This window comes from Mixophyes fleayi, chromosome 1 (genome assembly GCF_038048845.1).
Source record: "Mixophyes fleayi isolate aMixFle1 chromosome 1, aMixFle1.hap1, whole genome shotgun sequence".
Lineage (NCBI taxonomy): Eukaryota > Metazoa > Chordata > Amphibia > Anura > Limnodynastidae > Mixophyes > Mixophyes fleayi.
In genome coordinates this window covers 216,357,301-216,374,189 of record NC_134402.1, presented here as the reverse complement: position 1 = coordinate 216,374,189, position 16,889 = coordinate 216,357,301, and the positions used below count along the sequence as shown (strand labels likewise).

The 16,889-nt window shown below is 43.2% G+C and overlaps 1 protein-coding gene across 1 annotated transcript in view; it reads right to left on the bottom strand.

The window, feature by feature from the left end:
* The window catches only part of LOC142149890 (cartilage oligomeric matrix protein-like), a 176,159-nt gene that overhangs the window by 51,303 nt on the left and 107,967 nt on the right, over positions 1-16,889 (bottom strand). The window contains exons 14-15 of the mRNA XM_075205191.1: positions 5,790-5,968; positions 3,144-3,192 (exon numbers count right to left, since the gene is read on the bottom strand). Coding sequence (XP_075061292.1) covers positions 3,144-3,192; positions 5,790-5,968 — 228 coding nt within the window. The remainder of the gene's footprint in view (positions 1-3,143; positions 3,193-5,789; positions 5,969-16,889) is intronic.

Here is a 16,889-nt window from a genome sequence, read left to right as displayed (position 1 = left end):
CATTGTTATGAGGTGTGACGTAGACCTGGTTTGTAATCAGAACAATGTCTGAGTACCTTGACATAGCTAGCTAGAAGACCATGTTAATTAGCTAGGTCAACAGATAATCTGAGAGGTAATTAGGTTAGAACTTCTAAATGATATGCAATGTGCCTCCACAATAATATACTGGCTGAAATAGCATTGGGAAATGTATTAATATGTATCAATATAATGTTAATGTATCAGAATGTATCACAGACTCAGATTGTGTAATGATGCAGATACAATGTGTCAAATGTCTTGTTTTTTCACACAAGCATGAAGTGTCATTCCTTGATGTCATATTGTATCCCTTTGTTTAGTGACTCTGGGGAGGCATTGTAGTGCCGCTGGAGGAAACCCTACAAGAACAGGGTCTGTGTGAGCCTGTAACCCAGGCTGGGCGACATGGTAACTGTCTAGCTAATTGGTAGTGGTAACATTGGGGGAGGATAATACTCTGAAAGAGACTGAGATTATTTTTTTGAGTGCTGACTGCAAGAGGCTGCTGGAGGATACATACTACCATTTACCATGTATGTTGTGAACATCTTGTGGTGCTGTGCTGTCGTAATAAAGCCTTATTTTGGATATACTCTGGTCTACCTGAGTGAGTTGAATCCCACAGCTGTTAACTGCCATCCCAGCTAAGGGTGGTATCCTCACAAACAGGCACCTGACTGCAGTGTCAGGTGCCTTAAATATCCTGGAGGTGGAGAAACCACTATTAACAGAAGGGGAGAAAGTTTATAAAAGATTTGCGTCTGGGAATGGGCAGACCTGAATCCAAGATGGCTGCGTCTAGCGCCAAAGAGGAAACCTGCACGGAGCAGGTAAGTATGCTGGGACCTGATCGCAGGCCCGGCATGTGACAAATCACCTGATTGCAACTCAGTAAACATGCATCAGATGTGCCTGCCATGCTGTGCACTAACAGTTGAATATTGAGTCCGGCATCTAAATACAGGATTCCTGGCCTAAACAGACTTTCACACCTTACAATCTATTTTGAATGCATAGTCTAGACTAATGTTCCGCATAAAATGTTCTACTGTTCTGTGTTAGTTTGCATTGCCTGTATTTTTAGAATCCAATATAAAATAATTATATTAACATACAAGGCCATAAACAAAATTGCACCAGCATTATTATTATTATTATTATCATTTATTTGTTGGGCGCCACAGGGTTTTCGCAGCGCCTTACATAATACGAACAGTAGACCATACAGGGTAAACATCACAGAACAATAAACACTAAGTACCAATGCTTTGGAAACTCCGGGCAGACATATGGAGTGAGGGCGGAGCAGAAGAGTCGGTATGAAGACAGGAGGGGAGAGGGGCCCTGCTCATACGAGCTTACATCCTAAGGGAGGGTGGACAAAACAGGCATGAAGGGAGGCAGTGATGCAATGGAGAAAAAGGGACCAGGGGAGAGGAGGGAGAACAAGCAGAGTGGATGAGGGGTTAAGTGGATGGTTGGTAGGCTTTCAGGAACAGGTGAGTTTTGAGTGCCCGTTTGAAGGAGCACAGATTGGGAGCGAGACGGATGGAGCGAGGGAGGTCATTCCAGTGCAGGGGGGCAGCTCGGGTAAAGTCTTGGACTCGGGAGTGGGAAGAGGTAATGAGAGTGGAGGAGAGGCGACGGTCATTTGCCGAGCGCAGGGAGCGAGCGGGAGTATGAATGGTAAGGAGGTTAGAGATGTAGGGGGCAGTAGACTGGGAAAGAGCTTTGTAAGTGGTAGTAAGGAGTTTAAAGAGGATTCTGTAAGGGAAAGGGAGCCAGTGTAAGGCCTGGCAGAGAGGGGAGGCAGAGGAGGAGCGACGTGAGAGAAAGATAAGTCTGGCAGCTGCATTGAGTACAGATCGGAGCGGGGCGAGATGGGATAGAGGGAGGCCAGTGAGGAGGAGGTTGCAGTAGTCCAGGCGGGAGATGATGAGTGCATGGATGATGGTTTTGGTGGCATCTTGTGAGAGGAAGGGTCGGATGCGGGCGATGTTGCGCAGTTGGAAGCGACAGGATTGAGCAAGGGATTGGGCGTGGGGGGCAAAAGAGAGAGAGAGGAGTCAAGGGTGACCCCCAGGCAACGGAGTTGGGTGACAGATGAGATGGTAGTGTTGTTAACAACGATTGAGAGGTTGTGGTGAGAGGGGAGTCTGGAAGGAGGAAAGACTATGAGTTCCGTTTTGAAGATGTTAATTTTGAGAAAGCGTGAGGACATCCAGAAGGAGATGGCAGAGAGGCAGTCAGATACACGAGAGAGGAGGGTGGAGCATACATCTCTTCAATAGATTCAAAATATCACCCAACTCAATTCTTCCATTCTGCACAACAAATACGTCCACACTCTCATCCACACTCATTACCTGCTTTCATTCATGGTTACAGGACTTTTTCTCTTTTTCGGGCATAGCAAATCAGATTTCAAGGAAGTGTATTTGAGCACGTCTGCATGTTACAGACAAAAGTGTCAGAAATTTCAAGCACATCAATACATTTTTGAACTAGTCACAGCTTCTGATAACCCAGTAATGAAGCAACCCCTACAGTTACAGTGGAACCTGGGAAATGGGCTGAATTGGCAAACACAACGGCTCATGCTTAACCAGTTTAACCAGCTCTAAAGGATGGAGAAAAGGACTTTCCCGCTCTCCAGAGAGGGGATACGAGTATAGTAGGGTAGAGTATAGTTACTTTATAAGTAGGTTTCTGGAAGTAAGGAAAGGCACAAAGCTCAGTAAAGTCATCCTAGATGTCTTAAAAGAGGTATTGGACTTAATGAAAGCTTTATTTCTAACTTCTGCATCTTTCCTTTTGTGTGCATGGAACATGGATTAAACCCTGTTTGATCTACTAACACTTCTATAAGCTCCAGTAATTGGGAAGAGCAATACTACATAGACTTTTTTAGATTTTTTTTTTAGTATCATTTATGTCATTGTTTTATATGCACAAACATAAGACTTGTATTGCTGCTTTATTAAAATAGTGTTTTTTTATGAATGCATGTAACACTTTATTTTTATAAAGTTTTAGATAGTTTACATGGGACCATTAACATGTTATAAAATTGTCAGGTAAACTACTTATGTTGGAAACTAAAAAGTAACATTTCTCACCAACAGCAAGTCCTGGATCACTGTTCATTGTCTGGACAATCTCCATACCCTGAGAAATAAAAGAGTACAATTGAAATAAGGTTATTGGCATTAACTTTATGAAGATACCAGAACTATGGCTAATTAAAATTTGTTTTAGCAATAGTATTCCTTTAGAATTTGTATTATATATTTCCATATTAAAACGAACAAAAAGGTGTTAGAGCAGACTGGGCTTGGGTCCCATAGTGGGCTACCCTGGCCTGGGTCATTGGGCCACCTGCATTGTTTTCCTTTAAAATGTTCCTAATAGACTGCTGAGCTAAGTCTTGCCCCTTATGCTACATTTTGCCAGTCCTCCCCTGTGTTAGAGCATACTTGCCTATTATCCCGGAATGTCCAGGAGACTCCCGAATTTCAGGGAGTCTTCCCAGACTCCCAGAAAAGGTGGGGCTTAATTATGTGATTTGCTTCATCAGACACCACCCCCCCCCCCCATTGCGCAATGTCATAAATTGCTCCCTCTCTCACTTGCTTTCTTAACACTTTACCAGGACCTCTCGGAGGAGTTGTACTAAAAGTTGGTAAGTATATCTAATTAGAATTTCACATATTCCATTATTATAATTGCACATAGTTTTTGCTATGTTCCATTATTATTAGTGCAAATATTATAAGATTTTCCTGTGTTCCTTTATTATTACTGCATATATTTGCTAACTCAACATGTATTCTGTTATTATTATTGCATAACTAGCTTATCAAATATTGCACTATTAATAAAAAACGTAAATCTAGTTATATATGTAATAGTGGTATATAAAAAGCTAGTTATACATACAATAATAATAGTATGATATACTAATAGCTACATATATAATAATAAAAATAATAATAATAATAATAATAATAGTATAGATTAGCTATATTGTCTATAATACTGGATTATTGCATATATAACTAGCCTTTTATATCTTGCACTATTATTATTGCATACATAACTAGCTTTTCATACATTGCGCCATGTTGCAAAGATACCTAGCTTGTCATATAGTGGGCAATAACTGTTGCATGCATAACTAGCTTTGCATCCAGTATATTGCAATATTATTTTGTAAAAAAAATTAAAAAGCTGTTTTTATGTACAATAATAATGTGATATATGACATACTAGTTATATATGCAGTAAAAAAAAAAAGTCCCACCCTACTATAGAGAAAGCCAGGCCAAGGATGGTCAGCACAGGGCTTGTGCCTCTATCGATGGTTGGACGGCAAAACACTGTGTGCCCCCTTCCCAGATGCTACCAGCATGTTGTAGCTCCCTCTGAGCTATGGGAGCAAGGTTAATTAATAAAGTTTGAACCTCTGGAGTGGCAACTTTGCCATCACAATGGTAAACGTATGATAGGCATTAATCCCCTTTATACTAAAAAAGTAAAAGCAATAAACATACATATACATTTTACAGTAAATTTTAACAGACTCCCAAAAGTTCTCCTTCCTTATTTCATTTATTTCAAGTCTGAAAAAATACTTTCTTTTTTTTTGAACCAAAGCAATCCAAATTGAGGAAAATTTGACATGTAGATGAGTGTCATATGGAAAGGGGATGGCCGAGAGGAGCTAAAGCCTCACAGGCGGAACCCTTCAGTATAACATTAGTATGACTGGATAACTTATAAATAACTTTTGGTATACATTTATTTAAAGGAAATAGCACAGGGCGTTTATTTATGTAATTTCACATGCACTTAATTTTGATATTGTGCAAATTTTGGTAAGGAAAATCCTTAATTTCTGAGACCAGGGGAAGAAATGTGTTTCTTGTTTAGCCTTGTTAGAGGAGATGCATTATTGCTGGAGGTATATATCTGATACAATAAGCCTTTGTGAATGGAGGTCTTATGTGTATTGTGATGTGGGGAAATGGCTTATTTGGGGTTTGTACCTTTCTTTGGGAATGTGTATTCTGCAACTGTCTGAAGAAACTATTCATGTTAATTAGACCCTTTGACTTGCTAGTAGATTCCCTGCCTCTGAAATAAGAAGCAGGAAATCACAGATAAGTATAAATATTGTTAGCTTTGAATTGCATGTAAATCTATGTTTGGATAAATAGGTTACATCCTGATTCTAAAAATAGCTCAGACCTCGAGGGGGCTGGCTTACCCAGTGAGGTGTATAAAAACAGCACTGTTTTGTATTAAAAGTCATTTTTTTGTTTCATCTGACCTGATCACCCTTGTTGTCCTCTATTTCTCACCTTCCTCAATGTGCTGTCCATTCACCTGCTGTGTTTCTACCTTTCATCCTACTCATCTTACAGAATCAGCTTGAGGTACAAAGAGTGGAAGCCAACCATTAATTTTCACAAGCAGAAATGTTTGGCAGAGAACAATTGTTGATTCTTGTTTCAATTTAACATCACTACATGCTGGCCATGCCGCCTCCCTTGGCGTGCTTCACTACTGGGGGTGCTATAGCATATGCTTGCTCCGGGCGCAACTATTCCACATGCTACTCCTCTGTATTCAGCTGGCCCGGAGAGATGGGATCCAAGGAGGGGGGGTGGTCATTGACTGTTTAATTTGTACTAGGCCTAACAGTATCTGGGGGTAGCTATGATTTCTGGAATGCAAGTTATGCAAAATTATGTGCTAAGTACCTCATTTAAAATAATCCAATTTGGATCGATTTGTGCATCTCCCTCTGGGTCTAAAACAACCGTCTGGAAATCTCTGAAGTCTGTCAGGGTGATTTCAGCATTTTCTGGGCATGCATCAGATATATCGATTATCAAATCCCTGTCAAAATCACCTTCACATGCATCCCCAATACCATTGCCTGAAAAACATATAGAAAGATATTGGATAAATTAGTAATTATACAACCAGCACACTCTTGTACTATTCAGCATCCTCATTTCTTTGTTTCATTGGGTAAACAGATGGCTAGCATAGCAATCCCAGCAAGAAGAAAATTAAAAATGAGACAAAAATAAAATAAACACAAAAGATGCCATTTGTTAACATTTTAGTTTCTTGTGGATAATACACACACACACATATATATATATATATATATATATATATATATATATATATATTGTGGCAAGAGCCCGCTGCTGCAGAAGCACACGCGTACATCTTCTTCCTTTTTATGGTGCTTTATTGTCAGGATGGTAAATGTTTTGACACTGTATACTTGCACAGCAATCATGGAGACCCTAAACACTAGCTATACATAGTCCAGCTCTCTCTCAGGACCAGCCAGGTTACCCAGCGTTGGTCTTCGTGCACAAATGGTATAAACAAGCTTTTATACCTGATACTCCTCCCCCAGCCTTAGCTTGATGGACAGGTGACACACCCACCTTCTCTTTAAAAGGAAACGCCCATCACTGGCTCTGTAATTCTAACAGACACACCCTGTCTGTTTGCTGAGAGGAATGATTTCAAGTCATGTAAGTTAAACCAAACTTAAACTATTGCTTTTTATACATAGGTCTTTACATTCAATCTAGGTGCATTACTGCCCAAATGTTTTACTCTACTTCCCTGCTTTCTCTGCATATTGCCAGCTTAAAGCCTCCTTTTGTTACATATCCCTCCCCCTAGCGTCTCCAAGTAGGGGGACGCGGACTTCGCCAGGAGAGCATATTTTCGTGACAACGTATTTCTGCATTTTTGTGTAGAATCCCGGGTCTATGTTCTACTGAGAACTTGAAAGGTTGCAGTGCCAAGAGCCAACGGGTTACCTCCCGGTTGTTCTGCATCCATCTCAATGGTGCATGGTCTGTTATTAAGGTGAATTCTCTGCCTAGGAGATAATAGCGCAGAGCTTCTGTAGCCCATTTTATGGCGAGACATTCTTTCTCCACTTTGGCATATTTTTGTTCCCTTGGAAGCAACTTACGACTTAGGTACAGGACAGGATTTTCTACTCCATTCTTCTACTGTGACAGGACCGCACCTAAGCCAACACCAGAAGCATCAGTTTGGAGGAAGAACCTCCGGGTAAAATCCGGTGCTTGTAGAACTGGGGAGGAACAAAGAGCTAACCGAAGATCAGACCATGCAGTTTCTGCAGAGTCAGACCAGGTTAATCTATCTGGACAACTTTTTTTTAACATGTCCGTTAGTGGAGCAGCTCTAGTGGCGAAGTGGCTTAAAAACCGCCTGTAGTAACCTACTAAGCCTAAAAAAGGTTCTTAACTGTGACTTTTTCTCTGGTCTTACCCAATTTTTGACTGCCTCCACTTTGTCTAGCTGGGGTTTGACATGCCCTCGACCAACAACGTAACCCAAATATTTGGCTTCTCTCATGGCTATGGCACATTTCTCTGGGTTAGCTGTTAACCCTGCTGACCTTAATGAAGCTAAGACCGCCTCAACTTTGGCTAAATGTGATCCCCAGTCTGGGTTATAAATCACTATATCGTCCAGGTAAGCGGCTGCATAAGCTGTGTGAGGTCGTAGCAATTTATTCATGGCCCTTTGGAAGTTGGCAGGTGCCCCATGCAATCCAAAGGGTAGGACTTTATATTGATAGAGACCATCAGGGGTGGAAAATGCAGTCTTTGGCTTGGCCGTGAAAGTCAGGGGAACTTGCCAATAACCCTTTGTTAGATCAAGGGTTGTCAAATAATTGCTACTAGCAAGATTTTCCACTAGTTCATCCACACATGGCATTGGATAGGCATCAAACTGCAACATACTGTTTAGGCGCCTAAAGTCATTGCAGAACCTAATTGTCCCATTGGGTTTCGGGACAAGCACAATGGGACTATTCCACTCACTAGTGGACTTTTCAATCACATCTAACTGGAGCATCTTCTCGACCTCCTTTCTCACGTCCACCCGTCTGGCTTCTGGAATACGATACGGCTTCTGCTTTACAATGACTCCTGGCACAGTGACAATGTGGTGTTCGATTAAGGTAGTGTGCCCAGCAATGGAAGAGAAGACATCCCTGTTCCAGCGAATCATTTCTTCAGTCTGTTGTCTCTGCTGAATGGACATAGCTGGCTCTATGGGCACTTCAGACTTTTCAATGGCAGTACTCACGACCTGAGGAGAGGTTTCCTCATCATGCCAAGGTTTAAGGAGGTTAACAGGATATATTTGCTCCTCCCTTCTCCTACCTAACTGGCGGACTCTGTAATTGACAGGACCGGCAGCCTCTAGAATTTCATATGGACCCTGCCAATGGGCGAAAAGTTTGCTTTCCTGGGTAGGAACCAGGACTAGGACCTTGTCCCCAGGCTTGAAAGATCGAACAGCAGCACTTTTATCATAAGTTTTCCTCTGTCGTTCCTGAGCCTCTTTTACATGTTGCTGTAAAATGGGCCCTATCTTTCCTAGCCTCTCATACATTTGGGACACAAATTGTACCAGATTTGGCTGCCTGGGACCTTGCTGCTCCCACCCTTCTTTTAACATATCCAAGATACCCCTGGGCTGTCTCCCAAACAATAGCTCAAAGGGCCTAAACCCTGTTGAAGCTTGAGGTACCTCACGGATAGCAAACATCAAATAGGGAATAAGAGTGTCCCAATCTTTTTTTTCTTGAGCCACTGCTTTCCTGAGCATGTGCTTTAATGTGCCGTTAAAGCGTTCCACCAAGCCATCTGTTTGTGAATGGTATACAGAGGTGTGAAGCGCCGTAACCCCTAGCAACTGGCACATGTCCTTCATCAGTTTAGACATGAATGGAGTACCCTGATCTGTGAGAATTTCTTTGGGTATTCCCAAGCGTGTAAACATCAATACAAGTTCTCTAGCTTTGGTGTTGGACTTTATGTTTTGTAGGAGAATTGCCTCTGGATACCTGATTGCATAGTCAAGCACCACTAGTATATATTGGTGCCCACATGCGGATTTTTCCAGTGGCCCCACAAGGTCCATGGCTATCCGTTCAAAGGGAACTTGTACTATTGGTATAGGAATGAGAGGTGTCCTGTACATGGGTTTGGGACAGGTTCTCTAACAAATGGGACAGGACCAGCAATACTTTTTCACTGCCATGTGTACACCGGGCCAGTAAAACCTAAGCAGAACTCGTTCCCGTGTTTTATCCTCCCCTAGGTGTCCCCCACAGACATGTGTGTGTGCTGCTTTTAACACTAGGGGTACATGGACCTGAGGAACCATTAATTGTTCTACTTTTTCCCCCTGTACATTAGTAACTCTATACAGGAAATTATTTTTAACAATAAAATATAGTATACCTTCTGCAGGCTGGGCGGCTTTCGCTATCCCATTTACCTCAGTCACACTTTTAAAGGCATGTTCCAAAGTGGCATCATTAAGTTGGTCTCGAGCAAAGTCCTGCAGAGGAAACAAAATTGGTATTGCGGACCAGTCCGTATCCTCACTGACAGGCGGGGTGGGCTCTTCTGTGACATTATAGACCAATGCTAGTTTGGACTGTCCATGATTCCCCGCAGGTGGATGCTTTTGTGGAACTCCTGCTGTGACTCCCAGGATGGCATTCCGGTTTGGCGGTTCCCAAAGATCAATGTCCAGATGTTGTGGATTATTAGGCGGTTCCTTTAAGATCGGGCTTCCGACCGTTGCATCAGTTGCCGGCATGTCCGGCCGGATCCGCTCACCGAGGACATAATTAAACAGTGGGAAGTCTCGCCCCAAAATGACTGGATATGGGAGTTTAGGTGCTATGGCAGCTACCACCATAACAGTTTTGTCTTTGAGTGTGACTGGTAGTATTGCTTTTTCATACTTCTCTGTTGTGCCATGTACGCAAAGAACCTTCACCTTGGGCAACCGAGAAGTTATGGTTTCGGGTAAGGCAGAGCTGGAAACCAATGAGAGTTCACTCCCCGAGTAAACCAAGGCCAGAACAAGGTTTTGTTTGATAAGCACAGTCACCCGGAACAAACAAGGACTTCCTGATGTGGGACTCATGGTAAAACAGCTTGGAAATGCAGGCCCAATATGTGCCACGGAACAGTCCATGGGTTCCTGTAGTTTAGGACACTCTGCCTTAAAGTGGCCTAGCTCACCACATTCAAAATACTTCAGATTAGACAGCTTTGCACCTGGCCGTCTGTCTGTAGCAGATTTGCCATTGGGCCCTGTAGCAAGGATTGTCAAACCTGGCTTTTGGCATGGCAGCGGCTTTGGCACAAATGCAGGTTCTTTAGTCATTTGCTGTAGCGCACAAAACCTTTCAACCTTTCTACCACGGTGGCAAGCTCTTCATAAGTTTGTGGGTCTGATTGCAGAACCCACCTTTGCAAATCGCGGTTCAGCCCCCGGATGCAGTGATCTATCGCCAGAACTTCAATAATCCGAGAAGGCGAATTCTCCTCAGGCTGCAGCCATTTCTTTAACATTTTAGAAAGTTCAGCCACTTGCGCTCTGACCGTTTTTTTTTTATCATAGCGCCATTGGTGATAGCGCTGGGCTCGGCCTGGCCCAAAAACTCCAATGCGAGCCAATATCTCAGACTTTAGGCACAGATAGTCAGAGGCCCGTTCCTCATTTAGATCCATATAAGCTCGCTGAGCTTCACCAGTCAGATATGGCGCCAGCCTCTCAGCCCAATCTTTAGGAGGCCATTTTGCCCTTTTTGCAAGTCTCTCAAAGGACACCAGATACGCTTCTATGTCATCACCTGGAGACATTTTCTGGAGAACAGGACCAAGTGGTTCATTTCTGTCATGCCTCACCTGCCTTAACTCTTCTCTTAAGAGCCTTGTGTTTTCCACCTGTGCCTCGGCAACTCGTAGCATCTGAGCTTGCTGTTCTTGCTGCTCCGCGGCCACATTCACAAGGGTTCTCAGTACTTCCTCAATGTTGATGTCTGCGTGGGTTGGGCAGCGGAAACTTGCTTCCCGGAGCATCCCACTCCTGACACCACTTGTGGCAAGAACCCGCTACTGCAGAAGCACACGCGTACAACTTGTTCCTTTTTATGGTGCTTTATTGTCAGGATGGTAAATGTTTTGACACCGTATACTTGCACAGCAATCATGGAGACCCTAAACACTAGCTATACATAGTCCAGCTCTCTCTCAGGACCAGCCAGCTTACCCAGCGTTGGTTTCCGTGCACAAATGATATAAACAAGCTTTTATACCTGACACTCCTCCCCCAGCCTTAGCTTGATGGACAGGTGACACACCCACCTTCTCTTTAAAAGGAAACACCCATCACTGGCTCTGTAATTCTAACAGACACACCCTGTCTGTTTGCTGAGAGGAAGGATTTCAAGTCATGTAAGTTAAACCAAACTTAAACTATTGCTTTTCATACATAGGTCTTTACATTCAATCTAGGTGCATTACTGCACAAATGTTTTACTCTACTTCCCTGCTTTCTCTGCATATTGCCAGCTAAATGCCTCCTTTTGTTATATATATATATATATATATATATATATATATATATATATATATATATATATATATATATATATTGTATGTATATATATATATATATATATATATATATATATATATATATATACACACACACACCAAGTTATAAATTCCAACAATGGTTAAGATAATAGAGGAAAAGTGTTACATAATAGACAAAGTAGGAATCTCTTTTAGATAATGCTAATTTCTGCAATTTAACTGTTGTGTTTCTTTAAATTTTAAACGTCAGTATTTTTGTGGACACATCATGGTCCTGATGTAGAGTTGGACTCATATGTAAAATGCATTTGTAAAAAGATGCAATGATATGTGCATGAATTGGACGTATCTCAAGATGCATCCAGGTCTGCTACCATTGCATATCCCTGATGAAAAACAAAATAAAAGTATTTCTAATAGGGATAATCTGAGGTGAATTAAAATCAACACTTTAATGATAGGCCTTAAAATTTTGAGGTATATATAGACACCACTCTCCTCAACAATAGCAAAACATTAATATCAATTTCTTCTTGAGTTTATGGTTGCATTATCTCCAGATTAACATCAGGAATATATTCAAATGCTTGCCTCCAACTCTGCATATGGGGCCGGTGCATGATACGGCTGTGTGAAGACTCAGGCGTATGTTGCAGAGGGTTTGACGTATTTCTCATAGAAGCTAGATCACAGTTAATGCATTATTGTCTCTTATGTATTTGTTCCTTATGTATTTATTGTTTTGTTTATTGTTTTGTTTATTTATTTACACAATGTTATTTACGAGAAGGGTACAGCAGTGTGTATGAATAAGGTAATATTTATTAAAGTTGCACTTTCACAGGTCATGGATTTTATAACTCACTTATAATTATTTATTTCCCTAAAGTCTCATCAGTAAATTACTAAAAGATAATGTTGCATATGTAAATTAATATAATTTTATTTGAAACCTTTATTAGATAGAAAAATAAAATCAAAATACGTCCGGTGATGTAACGCCCCACCCCCCAAAGAGAAAACAATTATTTCTCCTTCAATCTGAAAAACAAACCAAAACATATTTCTTATAGCGATTGCTTGCAGTGTGAGTAATAAAATATGACTATTTATGTACCAAATAATCCAAATGGTGTTCCCCTTGTGGTTATTTCTGATGTATAGCTTAAAGAAAATGTACTTTTTTATTGTGCGTGCTTGCAGTGTTACTAATTAAATGTCCCTACTGGAATTAAGCCATCAAATAGTGATTAAGTAGCTAAATTAAAAGCATGATTATTTAACAGTAAGAAATACAGACACATATCAATCATATAGCCACAATGCAAATGATTTAAGTACAATCAGCTGACTAGGGCAAACCGCATTCAGCCAATGTCACGACTGATAATGGGTACCTGCTGTTGTTGGCGCAACTCAGAGGAAGGCGCGGAGTCTAACGTGCCCCTGGTATTCACCAGGAACCCCCGCAAGGAAGTATGGACTCCGCTGCAGGGACACGCAGGTCGCGGTCCTTCCTAGAGTCCACAGCGAGATACAAGGAGGTGTCAGACAGGCTGGGTCAGCAACGTTCAGGTAGAGGAGGTACAAAGGGAAATCCAGAAGAATGGTGAGGCAAGCCGGGTCGGTAACTTTCAGGAAGAACAGTACAAAGGCAGAATCCAAATAGAGGTGGTCAAACGGTCCGGGTCAAAAGGTCACAAGCAGCACGAGGATAGTCAGGAACGAATACAGCAACTGGTATACACAAACGCTGTAGGCAGGAAGACCTGATACTCTGGCACTGGTGAGAGGGCTGGAAGAGGTTTAAATACTGTGGTAGCCCAATCAGAATCAGCGCTGCAGCGCTGTCATACCTGCCACCGGGAATCCTGTTCATAGCGTCCCGTTTCCTAGCAACAGGGCGCGTCATCACACCCAGAGGTCGGATGGCAGGGGGATCCGGAAGTGATGCGTCTGGTTGCTAGGCTGTCAGCAGACAGGCGGCCGTGCGGAACAGCGCCTGACAGTATACCCTCCTCTTCCTCCTCCTGTTTGAAGGAACCTTTTAAGAATTCTAGGGGCGTGAAGGTCCTGCTTGTCCACCCATGATCTTTCCTCTGGGCCAAATCCTTTCCAATGGACAAGATATTGCTGTTTGCCATGAAGAATGCGAGAGGCCAAGATCCGATTGACTTCGAATTCTGTTCCAGAAGAGGTTTGTATTGGTGGGGGACGACAGGGAGGTCGATAGAATTTATTGAGTACCACTGGTCGTAGTAATGAGACATGAAAAGTATTATGACATCTCAGAGAAGGAGGAAGTTTCAATTTAAAGCATACAGGATTAATTACTTGCATGATGGTGTACGGGCCAATAAATCGGGGAGCCATCTTCATAGAAGGAACTTTTAGTCTTAGGTCCCGGGTGGATAGCCATACTTGGTCTCCCACCTTTAAGAGAGGAGTGGCCCTCCGATGACGATCTGCAAAGATTTTGTGATGTTGAGTAGCCTTGAGTAAAGCCATCTTAGTCTTAGCCCAAATGAGAGAAAACTCCCAATAAAGAGTATCTACGGCTGGAACCGGTGAAGAGGACACTGGAAAAGGATCCGGAAACACAGGATGACTTCCATATACAATAAAAAATGGGGAGAATCCGGTAGACTCATGAATGTGTTGGTTATGGGAGAACTCCGCCCAAGGAAGGAATTGAGACCATTTATTCTGATTGTCAGAGGTAAAACAGCGAAGAAATTGTCACGGGCACTAGGAGTCTTTACCCAGGGATCACCAGATGATAGGCTTACCAGAGCAGTATAGGTGGTAATATGGTACTCTGGTAGCAGGGTGATCACGGAACAGGAAATAGCAGATGATGAGATGCTCAGGAAAGTCTATGACTAGCAGCACTGGCAATATGGAGGTAGTAATACACGAGGAACTGTATGGACAAAGGACACGTGAAGGTAGTCAGTGGTCTGCGGTAGCAAGTTGTACCACTGCTATAGTGAGGAGGAATGTCCAACAGAAACGAGGAGGTGATGAGAGTCAGCGGTCTGCGGATAGCAAGTTGTACCGCTGTCTGAGTGAAGGAATGGAATCCAAATGGAGGTATCCGGGGAGTCAGTGGTCTGCGTTAGCAAGTTGTACCACTGCTATGTGAGAGGATACTGGAACAGGTGAAACTGTAAACAGGAGTCAGTGGTCTGACATCAGCAAGTTGTACCACTGAATATATATGTGAGGAGGTGCACGGGGGAAGACTGCAACACAGGATATACACAGGCACCTTATACACGATCCACAGTAATATGCACAATATGGATATACATATATATAAATGACTGATCAGGTCTGCAATCTAGAAAGTCTCTTGAAGTAGTCCAGCACAATGATAACACAGTCAATGATGGCAATAGACTCAGCGGACAGCAAACTCCAGAGAGAACCAAACACAGTCCAGCAAGATATGCAATACACAGCACAGTCAATGAGAAGTATGCATACCGTGGTTCAGCAGTAGCAGTCAGATGGGATTGCAGCGGTACCTGAGCGGCTGGAGACCGACTGGATAGGAAGTCCCTGGATAGGTGAAGCAGCGGTCTAGCAGGTGCAGCGCACAGGTGAGTAGACCGACAGGGACACGAATCCACAGGAGTCAGCAACACGTGGAACTGGACTCATAGGAAACCCAGGAGAATGGAGATGATCCAGCAGAGGGTAGTAGAAGAGATACAAATCCAATGCTGACAGGAGGGTAGAGGCCAGTGGAACACGTGAAGGCGTGGAGAGTGGATCAGCAGGAGATGGACGATAGCGCTGACCACAGCGGCAGGACTCAGCGGCACACGGAGGTAACCAGTAGCAACCACAGGAACCAACAGCGATGGGAAACAGGAGTGCAGCGCAGGGCAGGAACTGTAGATCACGAAGTGTAGCAGATGGTAATGAAAAGCGGCAGTCTCGAGGAAGTCACAGCAAAGATGAGATGAGAGTGTAGTGCACGGAGGCAGCGGATAGTAATCAGCTGGCAGTCACGATGTTGAACACAGGCGAGTTGTAAGCAGGAGACTGTAGTGCACAGAGGCAGCGGATAGCAGTCAGCTGGCAGTCACGATGTTGAACACAGGCGAATTGCAAGCAGGAGACTGTAGTGCACAGAGGCAGCGGATAGTAGTCAGCTGGCAGTCACGATGTTGAACACAGGCGAGTTGCAAGCAGGAGACTGTAGTGCACAGAGGCAGCGGATAGAAATCAGCAAACAGACTTGATGAGAAGCAGGTGAGTGAGGTAAAAGCTGGAGTGCACGGAGGCAGCGGATAGCAATGAGCAAACAGTCACATTGATATAAAATAACGTTGAAGTGGTGTAGAAGACTGTAGTGCACGGAGGCAGCGGATAGGAATCAGCAAACAGTCATGATGATAAAGTTGATGGTAGAAGTGGTATGGAACCACAGTAGTAGAAGTGGTTTGGAAACCACAGGAATCAGGAGCACTGAATACATAAGTAATACAGGAACACCTTCAGAGACTCATGAGGAATGAGACTCCAAGATCAGGCAACGTGGTAGTGACCACAGGTGCTTAATATAGGGAGGTTGCCTGATCTGCCAATTAAGTTAAAGGGGTATACACTGAAGTATAGAAAAGGGCTGCGCATGCGCAGACCCTCAGGATGGTGGACGGCCACGGTTCCTAAATGTCCGGGAAGAGGCACTCACGGTCCGGTGAGTGACAGTACCCCCCCTTTTAAAGGTGGGCACAGAACGCCTGGAACCGGGCTTGTCCGGATTTTTGGAGTAAAACTTCTTCAAAAGGGCAGGAGCATTAAGATCTTCAGCTTTGATCCAAGAGCGCTCCTCAGGACCAAAGCCCTTCCAATGAACGAGGAAGTGGAGGACTCCTCGCGAAATTTTTGCATCTAGTACCTCGGTAATCTCAAAATCCTCCTCCTGATGGACTTGAACTGGCTGCGGAGCTGAGGGAGGAGTTGAAAAACGGTTGATAATAAGAGGTTTGAGCAAAGATACATGGAAGGCATTAGAAATCCGAAGACTCTTAGGAAGAAGGAGTTTCACACATACTGGATTGATAACTTGAATGATCCTATATGGACCAATAAAACGAGGGGCGAATTTCATGGATGGAACCTTCAAACGAATATTTTTTGTGGATAACCAGACACGATCTCCAATTTTTAGTGGTGGAATAGCCCGCCTTTTCTTATCAGCGAAAGATTTATATTTGACAGATGTCTTCTTCAAACAGGTTCTAACCTGAGACCAGATATTTTTAAAGGTCTGACAAACAGTCTCCACCGCAGGAACTTGGGTGGGCGGGAGGGCAGGAAATTCCGGAAAAGACGGATGGTGACCGTAGACCACAAAGAATGGAG